The following is a 24,258-nucleotide window of genomic DNA, read 5'->3' on the forward strand; positions in this document are numbered from 1 at the left end:
TGTTGCCTAGGTAATTATATGTGTATATACTTAGATCCATCGTACACACTACATTTAGCCACATATGTGTGCATGTACTACTATGTTTTGTGTGTGTGTGTGTATGTATATTCAGAGAGAGAGGAAGAATGACCAGAAGTGGCTGAATGCAATGTGTGTGTGTGTGTGTGTGTGTGTGTGTGTGTGTGTATTTGGTGAAATATAAGCAGTGATGCCATCAACTGACCTAGTTGCTTTTAGGTAGTAATGACTACACAAAATCCTTCAACCTTGGAAAAGGTTTATTCATGTATCAGAATAACAACCTCTTTAGCTCTCTATGTTGCCCACAATTATTTGATCTGACCCGTGTTTCATGTAGGTGTGAAAATGAGTGTGTTTATGGAAAAATAGATGTAATTATTTAAGCCACTGAAGTGTATTAAGGGAAGGCTTTAAGTGCTCCAGGAACATCGCTTTCCCAGTTGAAAAGGGCTCAAGATTTCTTTTCCATCTGCACAGCAAATTTAATCAAGCAAAGAGAACCCAGAATGCTTTTGCCTCCTGAAACTTCTGGCAGTCACTCTTCAGTCACCATCATCAAAGGGGGGACATTGCTGCTGGAGTGCTTTGCTGAAGGCCTGTGAGTAATTGGAGATGTTTCATAATCTTGTCAATTCAGGCTCTGTAAAAGAGAATATATGAAATCTAAATGTGTCTGGAAAAAGCTTTTAAAATTCAAATGCATTTTACATGTGTTTGTATTTTTGTGTGTATTTAAAGTTGAATTTATGTGTATGTATGTGCGTTTGTGTTTGGGCATGCTTTAGTTTGAATTCAGACTGTAGGCTAGAATGAAAGTTAATACTTGATTCTCTCCTTTTGGTATATGCTAGTCCTAAGGGGAGGGGATATATTATCACTAACTCATAGATAGAGCCTTGCTAGATGATGGGTTTTTAATTTGCTCATTTGACTGTGTCACTGTGTATTATGTTTTGATAACTATATTTTAATAGAATTCTTTTATTATGTAATTCTATGTATTTTCTGCATTTAAAACATTCTGAGGTAGGTTTCATAGGTTCCATTAAATTACCAAATAGGGTCATGTATACACACAAAGGATGTTATGAATCCCTATCAAGAAGACAGACTTCCAGATGTGGTAAGAGTCACTCTGGCCCTGATGGAAGAAGGGAGAGATGACATCCCAAGTTTTTTTTTTAATTAATTAATTGATTGATTTTTGACATCCCAAGTTTGATGAGGGAAGAGACATGGACAAATCTGTGCATTAGGTAGAATATTGTAACTGTTGGGCAAAGAACACTTTAGAGAGGGGAGATACTAAAGACAGAGAAATTAATTAACAAATTGCTACTACATTCTAGGCAAAAAATGGTGATGAAACTGAATGGTAGTTTCATGAGTTGGGGCAGCTGGGTGGTACAGTGGATATAGCAGTGGGCCTGGAGTTGGGAATACCTCAGTTCAAATCCTGCCTAAGAAACCTACTAGCTATGTAACCCTGGGCAAGACAACTTAGCCCTGTATAATTGTGTTTCTTCATCTATATAATGGGCCGGAGAAGGTAATGGCAAACCACTCCAGTATCTTTGTCAAGGCAATCCCAAGAGGGGTCTCAAAGAGGCAAACATGACTGAACAACAAGATTGCCTGAATATAGAGAAAGTCACAACTTTGAAGAGATATTTTCTAGGTTAAATCAATAGGAATTCACAAGTTATTAGATATAAGTTGAGATGAAGAGGGAAGAGTTTGGGTTGATTTTGAGATTTCATACCTGGGTGGAATGTAATAATGACTAAGTTCATCAGGATAAATATAATGCTATTAATACAAGTATAAGAATTTCGAGGTCAATTATATAGATAAAGGATAATACTATTTAAGGGCAAAGAATCACAAAGGGAAAAATAAGCTACAGTTTTCAGCTCAACATGGCAAGATGGTGTCCAAAACAGGAAATGCAGTCATAGGAAGCATTTAAAGAGGAATGACATCCAGCAGGGGAGAGAATACTTCTCGATATTTGCCTCTAATCAAACCTGGCTTGAGCTAATATATTTAATTATAGAAGCCATGTTTTTTGAAGTGTATTGATAAGCCAGAGCACCTCTGGCCAATGTAACCAGGATCAAGAGAAAACATGCCTATCAGTTGAAAGATTTGGGGATATTTGGTCATGAGAAGACTCAACTATGCATAATAGTTGCTTTCAAATATTTTAAGATTTATTAGTTGGAAAAGTATGAGATTCATGCTTCTCGATCCTAGGAATGGCAGGAGGTAGGCGTATTGAACCAAATTTAGGTTTGGTGCAACAAAATCTCCACCAAAGTTGCAAACTTCCTTATTGTAGAAGAGATTGCTTTGGGGGCAGGGTAAATTCTCTTTCACAGAATCTCTGCTGGCTGAGATTGAATATTCACTTGTTGGGAATGCTATACAAGTATATACTTCTATGGAGATGCCAGTTAGACTAGGATGATCTGTAAGATCCTATTTATCTCTAGGACTTTTGCATTCCACGTGAGAAGAAAATACTTGTGCAATGGTTGTCTGGGTTAGATGTGGAATTGAGGTGTGTGTGTGTGTGTGTGTGTGTGTGTGTGTGTGTGTGTGTGTGTGCATAAACTGATCCATTCAATGATTGAACCCATATTCTTAGCCTGGGGGAGAGAAAAGGACATAATTCTGCTACTAACGTAAGTTATGTACAAAATAGTTATCTGCTTGTGGAGAATGAAATATATAATTCATTTAAGGATAATAAAAAGAAAGATGATATAGCACAATAAAGAAAAGAAGATCAGGATGAAATAGGTGAAGGAGCTGAACAAAGAGCTGCATTAAGCCTAGAAATCCTAGATTCATCTGCTTCAATGAACAATTTAAGCTATAAAAGCAAGGTCACCCTTGGAGACCAGCTGTGCCCCCACTATCCATTTAACATATACCAGGCCATTGAAAACAATAATAGTCATAATAATATAACACACAAAATCCAATAGACCTGGAAATGCTTTTGTCTCATAGACATGTTCCTGGGTAAACTCAATTCATGGTGATATAATACTCTTCAATAGACATTTTCTATTTTCAAGCTAACAGTTTTTATGCTAGAGCATGCTAGGCTAAGGAAGGACTGAAGGATTTATATAAATAAAGGAAAAGAAAGGGGTAAAGTTGAAATGTAAGAAAATACACTTGTAAATATGTATATGTATATGTATGTAGGTGTATGTGCATGTATGTTTGTGTGTGTGTTTTCGCATATACCTGAGGCATAGAACAGCTTGTGATCTGGCATATTGCCACACCAACAGAAGGAATGAAAAGTAAGCAGTTAAGAGACTTGGAGTACGCATCCTGTTAGGTCGTGTGCTCAGGAAACCAGCAGATAATGTTCTCCCCAAGCAGCCTGTTGGGAATCTCATTACAATACCATTGCTTGCAGAGTGTTCTCAGTCCCCAAATCCTAGAAAAATAGGAGAGAGCTGTTTTGATGATGTAAGGCAGAGGTAGGTGATTGGGGATGTAGTAGTGCCAGCAGGCAGACTTTAGTGTGTACACGCTGCTATGGGCAGGGAGAGATAAGACCATCTGGGTCATTTTCATGAACTCTGAGAAAGCTCAGGCAAGTGGAAGCTGATGATTGCACTTCTTATGGGTTTTTTTAAAGGATGAGTTAAAGGAGTATTACTTGTGACTTTAATAGACAACTAGCCTCGGACTCAGAAATAGCTATACTGAAATTTTCCCTATGAGAGATTGTACATACATGATTCTGGGAAAAGTGACTTGATCTCTCCATTCTCTCTCACTTCCAAGTGCATTTAGTGTGAGTTTTTAAGTTACATTTTAAGGAAAGCCCAGCAGATTTTGTAAGTCTCAAATGGATGGGTGATACTTGGTGTTTGGTCTTGGGTCTTCTCCCATTCTGTTGTTAATGCAACATTTGTTAGTGTTTTTTCTTATTCCATGTTGTACCCTATTTTACTACTGAACCTTTAGTGTGTATAGCAAATAGTTGTAATTGTGAAAACTGATCTTGCCAGGGATGGTTTATCAAAATGGCCCCAGACCTAGAGCTGTAACTGGAAGGCACAAGTTGAGACACTGGGCTTACATAAAAGACAAAGTAAATGGTGAAACTTGTGGAATAAAATTTTGGTTGTTGTTGGTCAGGAGAACTTAACATATAGGTCAAGTATAATTTGAGATACCTTCTTATAATGTAGGCCAAATTTATCACATGAAGGAGGTTCACTAACTGGTTACTAATAGACAGCTCAAGTTGATGGTTTTCTTGCTAGTTTATTTTTTCTTTTAAAAATGGAGATATTATTTAGTAGTCAATTCATACCTCAAAAGCACAAAATTTCCCACATAGTCCAAGTGAAAATACAATATTTATATAAAATAGATTCCTAGAATCCTACACTTATTCATTTTAAAGGAAATGAGGATTTCAAATCAAAATTAAAATTTATTTTTATTGACTAAAATGATCCCTAGGTCATTGAGTCTCACTTATTTTATACTCCATAGTACATAGGTCTCTTGGGAAGGGGAATAACAAATTTAGAATAATGATACATAGTCCTTGATCTTTGGGATTTCGTGGAGATTATCTCCAGAAAACTGTAGAAATTCAGAATATCTTGTCACTCTTTTGCCTTTGTGTTTCTGTAATTTCTCCTTGCCATTTAAGGTGGGTATAGAGATGTCTTCCATGTAGAAGCTTTCCTAGTAGGTATAGTCATTGGAAATTTGGAGGGAGTTTTTCCTTGCCATTATTAGTCAATCTGTTTTGTAATTTTGTAGGCCTACTCCACAGATCACTTGGATGAAGATGGGTGAAGATTTGCCCAAGGGAAGAGAAGCACGAGAAAATTTTGGAAAGACGTTGAAGATTGAACAGGTCACTCACCTGGATAAAGGACATTACCGCTGCATGGCCAAGAATTATAAAGGGACTGCCATTCATGAATTCCGGGTTACTGTAGAAGGTACTATTTCCATTCCAAATAATTTCTTACCTTTTGATTTTGTGTGCATGTTCAAATAGTGTCTATCTAGTACGTTCCAAAAGTAATTTAAGCTTTCATAGATTAAATATCATTAGATTTTTGGAACATCATGCATATCAATATCCACTTGTACATGTATATGCATAGATGTATATTTAAATTATGTGATATGTATAATATATACACCTATACAAACATACAGGCTCATGCCATATATATATACATACATACATACGCACACACACATATAGATTGTTGTTTAGTCATTTTTCAGTTGTGTCTGATTCTTTGTGACCTCATTGGGGTTTTCTTGGCAAAAGTACCTGTATGGCTTGCCATTGTCTTTTCCAGTTCATTTTACAGATAAGAAAGTTGAGGCAATTAGGTTAAGTGACTTATTCAGAGTCACATAGTTGGCAATTGTCTAAGTCTGGATTTGAACTCAAAAAGATAAAACTTATTGACTCCAGATAGCACTCTATCTGTTGTGCCTGCTAGCTACCCAAAATACATATTCATACACGTGTGCTCATCTGTAATTATATACATGGCACAGGAATTGAAATACAAAAAAAAAAAAAACAAATTAAGCAGAATCATCAAAACACCAGATATTACCTCATATCTCCATTTCTAATAATTAATCAATCCATGGCACCATTCACCTAAACAAAAATATTTTATGTTAAATTTTTCATTCAATCCTAGCCTTATGTAACTTTTAGTCTGGGATAGGTTAAAGCTATAATAGGGTCATTCCATATGATGCCTTTTACCATTTATTTTGTGAGAATGAATTTCCATTATATGTACTCTAAGGCTGTACCAGATCCTAAAATCTTAACAAATAACTGGACTAGTTTTATACTAGTGTCAGCTATAGGATTAGCTCATTATTTGCCTTGGTTAAGTCATTTTACTGATCTAGAACTCATGTGAAGGGATTGGACTGCCTCATAATCCTCTAAGTCCCCTTTCAGTAATAAATTTCCATGAAAGGGTAACATATTTCAAAGGAAATTGTATACTTAGAGAAATTTAGAAAGAAGAGTCATTTGATTAAATAATACATTCATTTTTTGTTCTTTCTGTTCAATAATAATCTTAATTTCTGACAATATGGAGTCTTAAGCAATATGGGAAAGCATAATCATATGATAATAGAATAATATTTTTAGAGCTGGAAAAGACCACAGAGACCATCCTGTCTAATCCTATCTTTATAGATGTGGAAACTGAGACATAAATATCACTTGCCCATGGTCTACATGCTCCTTTTTCTTACTTTTAATTGAAAATACTGCAAAATGAAACACAGAAAACAAATAACACATCCTATCATAAGTAGCACAATGAAGATAATAAGTAGCATTTCTGATATTTGTGAATATTTCTCCCAAACAGATCCTAATTGGGTTGATTGATATATATTGTAAGGTGGAAATTTTTTTTTTCTTACGAAGATTGAAAAATGAAAGAATTTTAAATTGTTTTCCTTTATTTATGTTGAGTCTTTTAATAGATAGATGCTTGGTTAAAATTTGTGAATTCAGAATGAAGAATTATCCAATAGTGGCATTGGTTCAAGTGTGGAAGTCAGTTAGGCATTTTGACTCTTTGCAAGGCAGGAATAAGAGTTCCTTAATCATCCTGTGACTTCATATTTTGAATGCTATTCAACTTCCTAATTTGAGGCATTTTATCCATCAAGGGTTTTACTACACAAATACACAATTAGACATAATTTTGTTAATGGCAAAGACAGTCATTTGCATAGTTGCCTCATTTGTGTATCTCTTTCCTGTTTTTCTGTAGGAAAAACTGTTGTTGCATATAGTTAGGACATTGTTGCCTGAAGTCTCACATGGATTCTTTAATAGAGTATGATTTTGAAAGAAAGCTATTCTAATCTCACCTTTTGGATTGGACCAATATTTTGAGTTTGTTAAAGTTAAAAAACAAATTTCATTTTAATGTAAAAGAAAGAAAACTGGAACTTTGTGTAGAATGTGTCATTTCTAAAACAAATGCTGTTTTGATGTCACTACCTAGTGTTTATCCTCAGATAAAGTTCGTTAGGCAGAGTGAAAACCAGACCTAGGAACATCAATTTCTTTGGCACAACAAAAATAAAATCATGCACTTAAGGGTAAATACACTTAACACCTAAACTACTATCTGCTAATAGACACTATTCTTGTATGAACTCTAACTCACCTTCAGAAAGAAATCCAGAGGGAGGGAGAAGGTGAAGAAGTCTTTGCTTTAGTATTCCCCCTACCCTTACTAGAATTCTTTAATGGACAATCATATTGCCATACTGTGATATTCAGTACAAAATGAGTATTTTCACTTTCACATATATTCGTGGAAACATAACTCTCAGACATGGATAATTGTTCATTGCTGTGAACCTCCAAGTTGCTGACTATTAGAAATCCTTCCAGATGGTCTGGAATCATGCTACAGTAGCTGAATATTTTAACAATCTGGCCAAGGTTTTCTTGACTGTAAAAATGAAGCTTTCAAGGGAAATGGAGGAGTAAAAAAAATGAAAGAAAATATCTTGAATGCAAAATTAATTAAGGAATTCAAAATGTTGACCATAGGATTCTATGTTCCCATAGGCTCCCTGAACAAATTATTGTCACTATTCATAAAACAGCTATTAAATCTATTGAGATGTAAATAGTGTTTTTACAAGAATCATTAAATCCTTTTCTCCGAAGAATAAATACTATAGGTGTCTCTTGGTTCTATGTATCAAGAGCTCTGCTTCACAAATCTAAGTGAAAGCTGGATACAACCAAAAAAAAAAAAAAAAGACTTCTTTTCTTAAGTCTGAAAGTGATAAACATTACAATTAATCATTTGTCTATGTGAGAGAATGGGGGGATGTACTCTCTTTTGATTAATGTCTTTTATCCTCCTGATTCTATTGTTCCCACCTGCCCCCCACCCCTGAAAAAGAATGAAGATAAAAAGCTAATTCAATGAAACACCAACTGGACTTGAGAGTCAAGTCTATTTCCTTTTCATTCTTTGTGACTTTACCAAGGCACCTGTTGTATTCATCTTGTATGTTATCCTTTTTTTTTTAGACTTTAAAAATAATCCAATCTTCTGACCAGGGTTTTAAAACTACATATAAATATAAATGTGTGTAGTTATAAAGTAGTTGTAAACAAAATTTAATAGTATTACCATTAAAGACAAAATATTCCCTGGCACTTTATGGTATCGCTTAATATGATATTTATTATTGCTATTGACATGTCATTTAGGAAAATCAATTATAATCTGGCAAGTTGTTCACTTCCAAGAAAGTGACAACTGAGTTTCTGAGTGAAATTAATTGAACTTTATTTAGAGGAACATTATGGGTTTTGTGGATATAATTACTGTCCTATGGGAGCATGATGAGAAACTGAGGCAAAAGTGGGACAGTCACCATAAGGGAGAAGACCATGATACTAGAAAGAAAGGATGGAATGACCCTGAGATTGGCACATTTCAGGCCACCAAGAAAATAATGCGAAATTATTTTTACCCCCTCCCAACCCTCTCCATCAAAAAAACACCCACTTTGAAGCAAATATCTTTTATCAAACAAACCAAAAAAAGACTTCCTTTTTTTTTTTTATAAATGTTTGCCACTCATTAGTAAATTAATTTGCTGATCTGTGGAAGGAGGGAGTTAGAAGTCCATTAAGTCTTACAACTTTGATCCCACGGTTATAAGTCATATAATTAAAAATGACACCCAAGCAATGAACCACATTAGTATAAAACATATACACACACTCAATTATTTTGTACATTTTTTCTGAAATATGTTTGTTCTGAAGCTTAGGATCCAAACATTAATGAAAAACTGTTGAGCATCTTGGGAGAGGTGACAGCTCTCAAGGGCAGAGGTAGGGGCCGGGTGAAGTGAGGGAAGGCCATTTGTTGCACTTTCTCTTATACTAGTTGTAAGCTTTTCAGGACAAATGGTAACAAATATATTTATTTTCAGTTTCATTCAACTAACTTCATACCATCCTTTTTCATACTTCTTCATGACCAAATAGTAGTTTACACTGTAGTCAATTCCTCAATTACAAAAGCAGAAATAATTGAGAAGCCCACTCCATCCTTAATCACAATTATGAGAGAATCTGGTGTGGATAATCAATCAGTCAGTTAATCAGTAAATATTTATCAAGTGCCTATTATGTGCTTGGCATTATGATAAGGGCTGGGGAAATAGAAATGAAATAAAACTCAATTTCTTTTAATAAGGAGCATACAGTCTAATGAAGGGGACAACATACAAATTGATATGTACAAAACAAGATATTTACAGGATAAATAGGAAATAATTGGCAGAAAGAAGACACTAAAATTTAGATTTGGGGGAAGGCTTCCTATGGAAGGTGGAATTTTAGTGGGGACTTAAAAGATGCCAGAGAAGTCAATAATTGGAATGGAGAAGGGACCGTGTTCTAGGCATAGGGTCAGGCAGCCAGAGAAAATGCATGGATAGGAGATATGGAGTGTCTTATTCATAGAAGAGCCAGGATGCTAATACCATTGGATGGAAGAATATATGACAGAGTAAGGCAGGACACAAGAAAGATAGGAGGGGACTAGATTATAAGAGATTTTGATTGCCAAACATTTTGTGTTTGTTGCTAGAGGCAGTAGGGAGCCACCAGAGTTTATTAATATTTATTTATGGGGACAAGGGGTGACATGATTAGATAAAGGAAAAGGTACAAGTAGACCAAAAAGGGTAGAGACATTGAAGGTTTTCTTCAGCATGGTGGTAGAATAGGCTGAGTTGCCTCGTCAGAAAATGAAGAGCAGTATTTTCCATGTCCTAGAAATCAGCTCTTTCCCCTCCATACTTTGACTCCCTCCACCAACACCACACTACCACCATCATCACCACCATCACCATCATCACCACCACCATCATCACTACTGAGGTTTGCAAAATGCTTTATATATGTTAACTCAGTTGGTCCATTTAGCAACCATGCGTGAGGCAGAAGCTTTTATTATCAGTATTTTACAGATTAAGAAACTGAAGCACAGTGATTAAGTGACTTTTTCTGGGTCACAGAAGTAGGATATGTCAGGGGTCAGATTTGAACTCTGGTTTTCCTAACTCCAGGTCTAGCCTATATCCATGATACCTTCTAGCTGCTTTCTCTATAAATCTTGCATCCTCCCTCAATCACCCACTCTCACCACCTCCTTCTTGAATTATGGTATATACACGTGTATGTATACATACACAAATGTGTATATATGGACACATTCAAACCCATACTATATATTTTATTATTAAAAGCATAATGTGCATATATACTATATATTCACACCTATGTCTAAATATAGCTAGGTACTCATGTGTGCATCATGTATATGTGTATATGTGTGTATGTAAATATATTAAATACAATCCACTGAACATACATACATGTTAATATGAAGAGTAGAAAAAAATTAGGAAAGAAAATATGATTTTTCTGGTGTGTTTATAGTATGGTAATTTTAAAATCGTTTGCTGTATACCCTACAGTCAGATAGATGAGTAAATAACTTGTATGATCCTGCTGAACAAGACACTTGCCCTCTCAGTTACCTTGTCTGTAAAATGAGGCAGTGGATCTGTGTGACTTATACCATCTCTTCCATCTCTAGTCATATGAGCTTCTAAATCATATGTTTGTGGCATATCTTTGCCCATTGGGTGACGTGGATAAACACTCGCTCATGAATCTGAAAATCTGATTTCCCACATCAGCTCTGCTCCTATCTTTGTGTGTGATGAATATGGTGAAGCTTCTTCATGTCTCTGAGATTTCATCACATATAAATTGAAAGAGTTTCAGAGCTCCTTCCTGTTCTAAAAATTTGGTAGTTGTGCTACAATAAAGTAGATAGGGATAGGCAATAAGAAATATTGGATGGAATAGAACAGGGATGGGAATTAACCTCATCTTGATGAAGATGCCCATTCTCTAGCACTGTTAACTTTAGCTAACTCTAGTACTGTGATGAGAAGACCAAATTAGTCTGCCAACTCCTGGAAGCATTAGCTTTTAGAGAATCCTGCATTCTGAATAGTAAAAGTTTTATTTGTTGCATGAATTCGTATTTTACCCACATTTAATGGAATGTCATCATTTGGAAAAGACTGAAATCAAGCAAGAAGACTTTTTTTTTTTTTCAACTCAAATGTGAAACTAATAATAGTAATGCAGAATGTAAAATACCTTTGGGAGCTAGAGAAATTTCATGTTGGTTATTTTATAGTTTACCAAAAGCACAGCTTCTGAATTCACATTTACAAAGACACACCTCTTTTCAACTGAAAAGCAAACAATTAAAGCATCATGCCCATACCCTAGGAGTAAATGTTTTCTCTTGCTCAGACAGGAATTTATTAGCGTTGTTTTCATACCTTTACCTCTGTGCCCTTTCTTTCACTTTCTCTTTTTCTTGTGTAAATAGTTTTGTCTTAAGTGTTGTTTTTTTTTAACAATCCACTTTAGTCTCTTTTCTTTTAAAATAAAAGTTCAGTTTCATAGGAAATAAAAATCCATTAGTGCAGGGGGGGTGGTGTATGGGCAAATATTAAAAAATTATGCAATTTTAAAATGAAACCAAACTATTAATGCCTTAACTCTTCATTTTCTCTTCCTGAAAAGATGATAAAATGTGAAAATATCATTTCAATGAAAGAAACAAAGCTTAATTCTAATTCATATTAAGACTTAAAAATTTGTTATCTAATTCTAAAGTAGAGATAGGAATTGGACCTATGATTCCCTTTGGTTTAGAGAACTCGGAAATTAGAATATCCTCTGTCAATAAAGTCTGGCACCTTCTGCCAAATATTCAGTGTCTCTTATAGAATCGCTAGCACCTTTAGAAGTTGGTGGATTTATATAGGGTCATATGGACAATTCTGGTCAGAGATGAGACTTGAAAACAAGATGTCCTCGTTTGGTGACCAGTTCTCTACCTGTAAGCCAGAGTGCTTTGCAAAAGATAGAAGTTTTTCAGGAAAAAAAATGAATTGTATAACATATGCAATAAAAGCTGTTTTATTCCTATTGTATTTTTAAGTATTTTGCCATTCAAGAGATTTTTTCCAAAAACACAAATCTTGAAACATGTCCTGTTGGTCAGACTTCCTGAAGCACAGAATAGCACTAAATGAGTATACCATCTGACTATTCTACCTCCAGCTCCATACTGATGAGGAAAGGTATTTCTGGAACTAAGGACAATGGTTATATTTGTGTATTTTTGTAAGTTATTTTTGTTCTATTTAATGATCACACACAAAAAATGATAAAATGTTTTGGTAGTAAGATGACGCGTTTAGCTTACTACTCCTACAGTGTCATTGGGAAAGGGGGAAAAACAAAAAACAAAAACAAAAAAAAAAATGCAGAGAAATACTTGATGGAGTCTGCCATCTGCTGGATGATCATGGAATCTCCAGTACTCTCAACATATGACATTTTTAACTTGTTTTCTTGGTGTTTATTCTCTCACCAGAACCTCCTCGGTGGACAAAGAAACCTGAAAGTGCTGTATTAAGCATCGGGAGCAATGGAATCCTGCTATGTGAAGCTGAAGGAGAACCTGCTCCTGAAATAGAGTGGAAAATCAATGGTTTACCTATAAATAGTGAGTGCTATTAAATTCTCTTACCTATTGACTATCAAAGTTTATAGCTTAGTGGAGTGAATTGAACTCAGTATGTTAAATCAGATAAATAAATCCAAATTCAAGAGTAGTTAGATGAGTCTATTCTCATGTTTCCTATTCTAGACCAAAGTAAACAATTCTGTATAATATAGACTCCACCCTCTGACTTTGCTTTGTCTCTTGAGAGTCTCATTTTCTCTGGATACCCAGTTGAAAAAAAAATCCCCAATATTTGTTTTTACTTCCATTCATTTTACTTCCAAAATTTAATGAATTCCCAGATGTTTTGATTCTGCCCCAAAATATCTCTTGTATTTCTTCCTTCTTTCTATTTCTTTGGCCAGTTGCCTAACCCAAGCTTTCAATATCCCTAGGCTGGATTATTGAAGTTAACTCATCACTCCAGTTCTAGTCACTCTCCTCTGAAACCCATCCTTTAACCCAGGACTAGATAAAAACATACCTTTTTAATGGCTTCCTCTTGTCCATGAACTCTGTAGTTGAAGTTGAGAGCAAAGAATATTTCATTCTTTGCATTTGCACCCCTAACACCAAATACCTGGTTGGACATGTAATAAATATATATTGGTTGCTTATTTACTAGTTTGATCAGCTTTCTGGAGAGAATAATGACTATACATAAAATAAGCTATATGTTAATGTTATGAAATATGCAAACTCTTTAACTTGACGTTCAAGACTTTCTACCATCTTCCACTAAACTCACTTTGCCAACTTTATCTTTTTTAATTTCTCAACACCAATGACATCAAATCCAAATAGAAATAGTTTACTTGGGACCACATTGACTTAGAAAACTGCAAATTAAAATTATCTGTTATGCACTGTATTTTTATTTGTTTTGATGAATACTTCCCAATTATATTTTTAACTGCTTAGGGCCCTACAAGCTTGGTCCTGAGGCTATGCGTTTGATGCCTCTATTCTTCTTAAACACATGCATAAGTTAAGCTTGTGTTTATCAGTTGTAAATATTCCAAGCTTTCAACCCTTTATGTTTTACACACACACATACACTATTTCCTCTAATTTGAGTGCTTTAGCTCATCTACATCTGTCAAAATTGTACCCAAGTTTGAAAACACAATGCAAATATTATTATTATAGTTTGGGAAGAATATGTTTATTCATGGCACTTTCCATCAATTGCATGTTGTTCTTTAATTTGCTTTCTGTTTTAATTTTTTTCTACTACATTGCTTATTTATATATTGTCTTAGTTATAATTTAAAGATAAAGAGGTCAGGATGGCAGAGCCTACTTTCTATCATGTATTATCACCATTTTTGATCCAGTGTTCTGATCATATTGATGGATAAGAGCATATAAATCAGACTTCATAAACAAGGTGGTACATTAAATTATATGGAACTATGTATAGACTTGATATATGTTTGACTCTTCATTATGTTCATAAAACCTACAGGAAGTGGAGCAGGTCTAGAATAGACAAAGAATGGTCTATTCCTATGAGGAAAGGCAAAACAGAATTTTTTTTCTTCAGAAAAAAATAACATTAACATAAAACTTTTTTTTTTAGGTATACTAATTATTCTTTCCACAAAGCTGATAAAATTAGAAAATAAGGAATCAACATGAATTTATTGCATCTCTAACCTGGTATTGAGTGCTAGGGTTGCAAATGCAAAGAATGAAACATTCCTTGCTCTCAAGAATCTTACTCTCTTTGAGATATGGAGGTTGAAGGCTGCATACAAGTAGAATACACACCTTGAAAGGGATTACCGCTCTGCAAAGGATTTGTGGATTATCCATGGTAGACTGACTGTGATTGGTCTACCAAGACTAGCCTGTCTAGTTGAAATATATAGCACATTGTCATCAGAAGGTAGATCACTAGGCTTTCATAGTTTTAACTATGGTGATTTATGGAGTAAGATTATTATTATTATCATTATTATTATCCTTTGGATGGAGAACCTATGTTGATGAAATAATGGGTCTTGATGTATATTTACCATAATTTTATAGCTGCAAGTGGACGTTTGTCAGTCAGGTAGTCTGTCAACTGGCATAAGTGTCAGGCACTGTACTACGTACTGAAGACACTCAAAGGAAAAAAGACAATCTTTGTCTTCAAGGACCTAATAGTCAAAGGGAGGAGACACCATACAAATATATGAATAGAGTGGAATAGAACAATATATGAAAAGCCTATGTGCAAAGTAAATTGGAGATGATTTCATAGAGAAGGTACATGGTAGCTGCTTCTGCTTGACAAATGTTTCCTATCAGAATTATTTATTGATAATTTTTTGTCTATTTCTGACTGCTATTCTCTGTTAGATTATAAGATCCATTAGGGCAGGAAGATTATCTAAATTTTGTAATTCCCTAAGTTTCTAGTATGATACTCTGCAAATGAAAGATTTGTTCTGATTAAAAATGATGAGGGCCGAGATCAAAAGGGAGAATAGTATTTTAATAAAAGCCATGCTGATAGAGATAAACTGACCACGCGCCTGTAAGAAAAACCTATTCCAACCTCACCTCAGCCATTTACCTTCCTCTCTCCTCGAGCTCAGGTAACTAAAGAGGAAGTCCCAAGTCACTTCCCCCTAATTTCAAACAGTCCCTCACCTTGAATACGTCATCCAAAACAGGAAACCCATGAAACCTGTTGGACCACGGGAAATGTAGTTTTAAGGACCCCCACAGGTCCACAGAAGTTTGTCAAACACTATATTGAGGTTCAATCCTTCCAAATAGAACCCCAGGTGATTTTAACTAACACATTACCCCCCTGTGATCCTTTGGGAGATAAATCTCCCCAATGGATCAGGAAAATATAATCAAATTAGAGTTTACAATAATTTAGAGATAAAAGGGAGAAAGAACAAAACCAATGTTCGGTACATTGACAAAAAACCATTAAGGGGGCAGTCCCCCTTTCTGGCATAAACTGTCCATTCAAAATAATTGCATCCAACCCCATAGTTCAGATCAACTGTGCCCCAAAGTTCAAATTGGATCTTCATGATCCAGTGAAGGCTCTTCAGGCATCTTTTGGTGCCTCCACCAAACAGGTTCTACAGATTCTTAATGAATTATTTTGAAGGAATGAATCCATGAATAAATTAAGCATGTAGTTAGGCAAGAGAGAATAATACTTATTGACTTTAAAGATTAAGAATTACAATAGAATATGTCAGAGCATAATTTTAAATGAGTCATATATATATGTATATATATATATATATCAAACATCCTTCATTCAGTGACAACTAGAGCTAGGAAAAAACATTTCCAGATCTGATTCCCTGATATTCAAGGCACATCGTTGTTTTTATTCAGAAAGATAGAAATATGATGATCTTATATGCTTTTCAGGATAGAGATGACAGTCTCTTAATAGGCATGTCAAGTGGCAAAATAAAATGAAGAAGACATTAACTATTTAGGAAGACTTTGTTATTTGACTTAGATCCAAAATAAAAAGTAAAATAAAACAAAATAAAACAAAACATCACCTAAAGAAAATTCTTCAAAGTCAATAGTGTTATGTTTTAAAATAAACAAAAAACAACTTCAAAGATCTTGAACCTGAAGGTCAGAAGGAGGTTTATAAATTTTACAAAGAGGGAATTTTGGACCTTTAAGGGTTAAGTGAGTTTCCCAAAGCCATGGGCATAGTAGGTACTATAGCTAGATGAGATTCAGACCCCTTTTTTCAGACTCCATATACTGTCCTCAGTTAAATAAACATCTAAAAAGAAACAGAGAAGAATTATATGGATATTTAAAGCTCTGAAGAACTGTCCTATAGTATATATGACACTAGACTTGGAGTCAGGATGATCAGGGTTCAGAGCTTTCTTCAGATACCGAATATCTGTGTGACATTGGACAATTCATTTACTATCTCAGAGCCTCAGATATTCATCTATACAGTAACAAGGTTAGGCTCAGCCTTCTTTAAGATATTCTTTTAAAATTAAAATCTATAACCTTGTGTTAATTCTTGAGGCTTACTGATACTGATATTTGGATACGACTCTAGAATTCACACACTCAAAAGATCTATTTTAATGGACCTCAATTTCTTTTTTGTCTTTTTGTCATTGGCCATCCTCTCTCAATTTTGAGGCAACTCTATACATTAACTGATAGAATATAGACTTGAGATATCAAGACATTTGTTTAGCTCACTAATGCCAGATCTGATATCTGATATAATAGGTAACGTACAAGAGTCTGACCTACTAATTTATATGTATATATTCATATTTGTATATACAAGTATGTGAACACATTTGTTTGTATATGTGTATTTCTCTCCTTATCTTGAGGAAAAATTCAAACAGATTCTATTTTATTGAAAAGACTTTGTATGACATAGCACTTTTCAATGTATAGTACAATATAGAAAATAATATGAGGCTCCACAGTCTTTGACTTCCTGGAGCTTCAGATATATGAAATAATGAAATATCAAGGTGAGGAGCTCTAGAAGTTTGGAGGAGGGTGAGAGTTTACTGTGAACTATAGTAATTCTGATAGGGAGTAGAATTTTTTTCTAGCACCCAAAGGATGGTTAGCATAGAAACACATAAAAATAGAGTGGGGGGCATCAGGCATGAGGTAATGGAAATAGCAAGTATGACAGATAAAAATAGGAGTACACTGGGTTTGCAGAAGGGCAAAAAGTCTGGATGCTAATTCAGTTCAACACAATAAGCATTTATAGCATATCACACACTGTGTTAGGCATGGGGGTTGCAAAGAAAGAAAAAGAAATGAAACATTCCTCCTCAAGAAGCATTCATTATTTTATTTATTATTACATTTGACATTTTTCAAGTGTTTACTATATGAATTCCTTTGTCTCTATACTGTGAAGGAGATAAATATTAATAATATGTTCCCTGAATCAAGGGGCTTAAAATCTAGCAGAGGGCAATAATAGATAATTTTGATGTCAATTATATTATGTTAATTTGATGACCTTAGCTCCAAGTATTAATTATCACTCATATCAATATAGATGACTCACAGATCTGTGTAAACAGTGCTAGTCTCCCTACTGACCCTCAGTATCATATCACCAGTTGCCTACTGAACATTTCAAAACATGATGTTTTGGAGAGAACCATATTCATCAGGAACGAAGCAGAATTCATTGCCTTTCTCTTTAAACTGAGCCTCTTGGAAATGTCCCTGTTTCTCATAGATACAACCTTTATTCCAGTCAATTATTAAATCAGCAAAAAAAAAAAAATATGGAACACAATGTGCTAGGCTCTTTATTAAGTTCTGAAGACAGGTGAGACAATATACGAATAACTAAATATATTACACATATAGATTTAGATAGAAATATACACACACATATATACACACACACACACATATATATATATATGTATATATATATATATATATGTATATATATATATATACAGACATATTTGTGTGTTATGTGAGTGGCGAGAGGAGGATGTTCATGAGAGATGTTATGAAGGTAGAAATGACAAGATATGACACAGTGGATATTTGGAGTAAGTAAAAGTAAGGAGTGAAAGATGGCATTAATGTTGCAAGATTGCATGCTTGGGAGTATAGTTGTACCTAAAATATAACAGGAAAGTTTAGAAGGGGCAAGGGAAATGATAATGAGTTATGTCAGATTCCCATGGCCTGCCCAGTTCTAGTTTCCCAAGGTTCAGGTGGAGATATATCCCTACAATTAAGGAAAGAAAATAGGGCAGGATACATAGATCTGGAAAGATCTTCATAGATATGATAATGGATAACATGAGAATCAATGGGATTGATATGATATGAAAATGGATAACATGATAATTTGTAGGGATATAGTATAAAGCTAAAGGAAAAGAGTGCCCTAGACAGAGTCTTGGTGGGGTTGTGGGGGGGGGGGAGATATACAAAGTTAGAGGATGTGGCATGAATGAAAATCTAATAAAAAAGAATGAGATAGAAATCAGACAGACAAGTGAAAGAGAAACAAGGGGCAGAGAAGATGGGGAGAACTAGGTAATAAGAGTGCCACCAAAACAAAATTAAATTAAACAACTCTAGGAAGGTGTAAGTATACAGGATGAGAAAGTTATGAATACCGTAGAGAGGCTGAAAGGATCTGGACTGAAGATTATTGAATTTGGTAATTGTGGGATAAATGATAATTTGGAACATACAATTTTAGTTGAATTATGAGATCAGAAGCCCAATGGTAGAGAGTAAAGAGAAGAGAGAGGGAGAAGAGTAGGAGTACAGTTTTTCAAGGGTCTTCTAAAGAAGTTAAATCACAAAGGGAGGACATGATGGCTTAGAGAATAGATAGGTCAAGTGAGAGTGTTTTGAGGATGAGAGAGACAAGGGTAGTTTGAAGGCAACAGAAATTAAGCCAGCATATAGAGAATCTAATCTAAATGAAATGAAAGGGTAATAAGAGTAGAAATTGTTTTCATAATTGGTATTATATAACCCTATCAACTACCACTGAGTCTAAAATATCATAGGTGATTAATAAATATTGACTGATTGACTATTTCACTGACTGATGAAGAAAAAAGAGAGCGAACAGAGAATACATATTTTCTGGTTGGAGGGTCAGTGATATTAAAAAAGTTAGTTGCTAAGATTGGAAAGGTGTCACATTCTAGAACTTGGTTGGCCCCAAAATGCAATCACAGCTTCAAATTTTATGGAATTAAATTAAGTTCAATTTGATAAAAGGAAGAGAAAGCCTACTCTAATAGAGAACGAGGCATAGATTCAGGAATACCTGGGTTAAAATTCCAATCAAATACTTCCTGTCTGATCTTGGGAAAGCTGCTTAAATTCTATAAGATACACACACATATACATCTATCCATAATAATAATATCCACTACCAATACATATACAGTATATGTATGCATTTGCAAATGCATGTTGGCAATTGTATAAATGGAGGTTTTGAACTTTGGACTTCATCCCCCATATGTCCTTAGTTTTTCCAAAATCCCCTTTGATCTTTCCTGTGCCCCCATGTTCACGTGGTTACGTTATTGTTTTATAGTTGGCTGTTACTCCTCCCTCTTCCCCAGGATGGGGAAGGGAGATAACTGGATAGGGGTCAGCATGGCACGTGGCTTCATTTTTCTAATTACTACCAATAAATTTTTTAAAACCACAATATTTTTAATTCTATCCCTTTATATCTATTTTATTTCTTACACAATATACATATAATATAAACATATAGTGTACTAATGTATAGATGCATATAATATAAACATATAGTATTCTAATATATATGCATACTATGCATCTATACATATTTACATGCAAATGCACAAATGCTATACCTCTCTCCATGAATATATGTATATCAACATATATTTATAAATATCCCCCAAATCTTTATTTATCAGCTACCATGTGTCAACAACTGTGTTAGGTGCTAGAGATACAAATATAATAGTGAAATATTTCCTGCCCTCAAAAACCTTACACTGTAATTTCTATAAGCAATGGATGGAGAGCAAGGTGAGATTTTTAAACTTGACCCAGATAGCTAAATATTAACAGATGAGAATAATTACAACCAGTAAAGAGTAATACAAAGGCTTTCAAAACTTCTTTTTATAGAAGGGGGATTGGTGATTTTCTATCTGCTTTATACCTCAAGAGGTGCAGGAACCCACCATAAGGGAGATTTGGTCAAGAAGGCTTTGCCTAAGAGAAGGAAACTAGGAATATGTTAGAATATAAAACAGGCAAGATTTTAATGAGCAAATATTGGGAATTTTCTTATATATGCTTTAATAAACTACGTGATAGTATTAATCAATTATCTATGAGTGTATAATGCATATTTTTCAAATTTACATGTCTTAATGTCTTTCAGAAGAACACCCACTACCAGGAATTGTGTTCTTCCCAGGAGAAATCAGTTTCAGCAATGTTCAGTTGAATCATACTGGTGTGTACCAGTGTGAAGCCACAAATGTACATGGCAAGATTCTCGCCACTGCCAATATCAACGTATTAGGTAAGTGAACTTATGAAACAGATTATAGATTTGGGATGTGAGAGGAATATTTTGAGGAAAACTTTGCCAACATAAAATTCTTATTTCATTAATTAGTCTAGCTTGCATTTTAATAGCACAAACAAATAAGGGGAATATAATATTCAAAACATATTACTTTCTTCTTTTCTCATTATCATTGAGTATATGATGCCAAAGAAAAACAGATCTTTCCAAATATATATTCATTTAGATGATGGTTCTGACTGGATAATTTAAAAACATAGAGTTAATTTTATTATATTCTCTATTATGTGTTATATTTGTTATATTCTTATAATATATATATATAAGTATATTACAAATGGTATGATTTTTAAGTATTGTATTTTAACTTTGAAGTCAAAATATAAGATTTGAATTCTGATTTGATTTATAGATATTTCTCCATTGATGCAAACCCCAGATGATGAAGGATATGCTGCTGTGGTTGGTTACAGTGCTTTCTTACTTTGTGAGGTTTTTGCCTCACCTCCTGCTGTGATTACTTGGTAAGTTGGTTTGATTTTTTTCCATATTATTTTCTAGTTTTCCCATCAGTTTTTGTAAAAAAAAAAGTTCTTACCCAAAATGCCAGTATACCCTTAGTCTTTTCCATTGATCCACCCTTCCATCTCTTAGCCAGTACCAGATTGTTTTGATGATTATTCCTTTATAGTACAGTTTAAGATCTGGTACTGCTAGCCCACCATGAAATTGAATTTTAATAAAAAAAAAATTCAAATTTTTAGAGTCAGGAGGGAACTTAAAAGTTATTTAGTTTAACTTCTTTACTTTATAATTGAGGAAACAGAGACCCAGACACTTGCAATGATTTTCTCATAGTCAGGCCCACAAAGGTTAGTGGCATGATTTAAAATTTGACTTTGTTAGACAAAAATGTTTAAGCATAGGAAAATCAAAAAAGTAAGATGCAGCAGGAATATTAGGGTCCTTCTAACTCCAAATCTTTGTTTTTTTAGTTTTCCTCTGCACTTGTCAGTGCTTCATTCTTTGTACTTGTATCCATAGTGCCTAAAACATACTAGACCTATAACAAATTTTAAAAGTTTTAATTAGTTTTTATTGATGTCTTCTGTTTTTCATACCTTCATAGTTATTCCCAATATCCTTCCTTTTCCCCTCCAATGAGCATCATCCCATATAACAAATTGACATGTAATGAATTGTTGTTGATTGATTTATTATTCTGGATAGTGTGATCCCAAGCTGGAAATCAAGCTTCTTTGAAATATGAAATGAAATAGATATGTTTAAAAATGCCAGGGGATAAGGAACTGGATGTGGAATTGGGAATACTTGATAAATCTCGGCACTTATTGGCCATGTCACTTTGAACACATTCCCTAACTTTGATGTGATTTCCTAACTCTTATCTCCAAAATAAGAAGATTAGATTCCATGGACTCTTAGAAGCCATTTAAATCTAAATCTATAAGTTTAAAATCCATGAACCTACAGGCCTATAATGAAATCACAAGGGGAAGGCAATACAGACAACCACAGCTGGGACTGTTTCAGGAAGCCCTTGATTTCTTAATGAAGTCTACTAAATTATACTACTTTTTAAATAAGGACATTCAGTGCTTTCCTTGCTCAGCAACTCCAAACTTGGAAGTCCATTTTAACTATTTAATCTTATCACAATAATTCTATGAGTATATTTGATATTCTCAATTACATCTGTAGAGATAATTCTATAACCTCCAAGAGTTGGGGAGCTCAGTTTTTGGTAATGGAACAAAGGAAATAAATTCCTTAAAAATAAGATCACCCTTATCCTATTCTTTGTTTTTTGGTTTCCTTAGGCCCAAGACCCTAGTAATAGGATATTTGTTCCTAGACTTGAGATACACTAAAATATTGATTTAAAATTGAGGAATGTTCATTTACCACTTTGTTTTATGTGGGTTTCATTTCATACCCTGTCACCATAATTAAGTTTTAAAAAATATGGTAAGTCAAACTGAAAGGATTAATTGAATTGTTACTATTGACCAACCTCTGCCCTGCTGTTTGTGAAAAGTTAATAATGTAATTTGGACCGACAAGTATTGTATCCATCAACCATTTATAGAAGCTTAAAATTAGAAAATAGTAATTAGATTAGTTAAGTCATTTGTTCTCTCTGGTCCTCAATCTCATCATATTTTCAAGGAAGTGATTGGAATAGATGATGTTAGAGGAGCGGTTCTAAAAAGCTATGGTTCAACATTTAGGTAGAGAGAAATCAATACATTCATGTCAGCAAATATTCATTAGCTTGTATATTAAAGAAGATAAATGTACTCAATGTTGAGGTTAAAATAAAATTTAAAAAAGATCATCCCTCCTCTTAGTCAAATTTGAGCAGGTTGATTTTAAAAGAATGCAACATTACTTAATTCCTTAAATTAATTCATAATTTTATTAAACAATAGGCAAAAGCCATCAAAAGTTGAAAGACTTGAAGGCTCACATTATACTACACATCCAGACGGAACCTTAGAAATCAAAGAAACAACAAAAGAAGATGCTGGTCCATACACTTGTTGGGTGAAGAGTCCTCGTGGAGAGGTGGCAGTCACGGCACATCTGACAATAAGAGGTATTTGAGGCCATTTTTTTTTCCAAAGAAATTTCATGTGACTAGTTTTTAAATTCAATTCAATTATTATAACACCATTCCTATTCTAGAAAATGGCATTCTAGTTTTTAAATTCAATTCAATTATTATAACACCATTCCTAGTCCAGAAAATGACATTCAGGAAGAGGCAAATAATTTCAAATAATATTTAAAAATAAAAGATGATTTAGAATGTATCATAGATTTGTAGATATTAAGTTGTTATCAAGAAAGAACAACAGAGAATGGAATTTTCATATTTCTGCTGTGGTTTGCTCTTTTCGCTATGTTATTTTAATTTTCTCCATTTGTAATTAATCCTCTTCTTGGGGAATATTGACATAGGCATAATTTGAAAACTGCATGTAGAAAGTTCCCTACTTCATTTTGTAAAAGGGCAGTATGACCAGTAGGATGGAAAGATTTCCCATCTCCCCTCACTGAGTTGATTGCTGTTTTGTCTCTTTTTGCCTCATTTTGTGAAGTCACAGAAATGAGTGGGAGAGTCTAGGCCATATGATAACAATGGTGCCATTTGAGTTAATCAACAGGAAACAAATTGATTAGAGACTTTTTCATAGATCACAAAGAAAAGTTCTGGGGCTCTTCATACCATCAGCTTTACTGTTTTTTAGGTTTAGAAATTACTCAAAGAACCCTTTTCACACCCACACAAAAGCATTTAGAGGCCCTTTAGTAATGGTAGGGAAGAAATCCAAGACTGTAATTTCACAGAATGTGTGTGTGTGTGTGTGTGTGTGTGTGTGTGTGTGAGAGAGAGCGAGAGCGAGAGAGAGAGAGAGAGAGAGAGAGAGAGAG

At 34.2% G+C, this 24,258-nt stretch overlaps 1 protein-coding gene across 1 annotated transcript in view; it reads left to right on the forward strand.

Moving 5' to 3' along the window:
• Positions 1-24,258, forward strand: part of CHL1 (cell adhesion molecule L1 like) — a 110,057-nt gene that overhangs the window by 36,721 nt on the left and 49,078 nt on the right. The window contains exons 7-12 of the mRNA XM_044656821.1: positions 502-622; positions 4,834-5,018; positions 12,603-12,734; positions 20,653-20,793; positions 21,212-21,323; positions 23,253-23,419. Of these exons, the coding sequence (XP_044512756.1) occupies positions 502-622; positions 4,834-5,018; positions 12,603-12,734; positions 20,653-20,793; positions 21,212-21,323; positions 23,253-23,419 (858 nt within the window). The remainder of the gene's footprint in view (positions 1-501; positions 623-4,833; positions 5,019-12,602; positions 12,735-20,652; positions 20,794-21,211; positions 21,324-23,252; positions 23,420-24,258) is intronic.

The sequence above is a fragment of the Gracilinanus agilis genome, chromosome 1 (genome assembly GCF_016433145.1).
Source record: "Gracilinanus agilis isolate LMUSP501 chromosome 1, AgileGrace, whole genome shotgun sequence".
Taxonomy (NCBI): Eukaryota; Metazoa; Chordata; class Mammalia; order Didelphimorphia; family Didelphidae; genus Gracilinanus; species Gracilinanus agilis.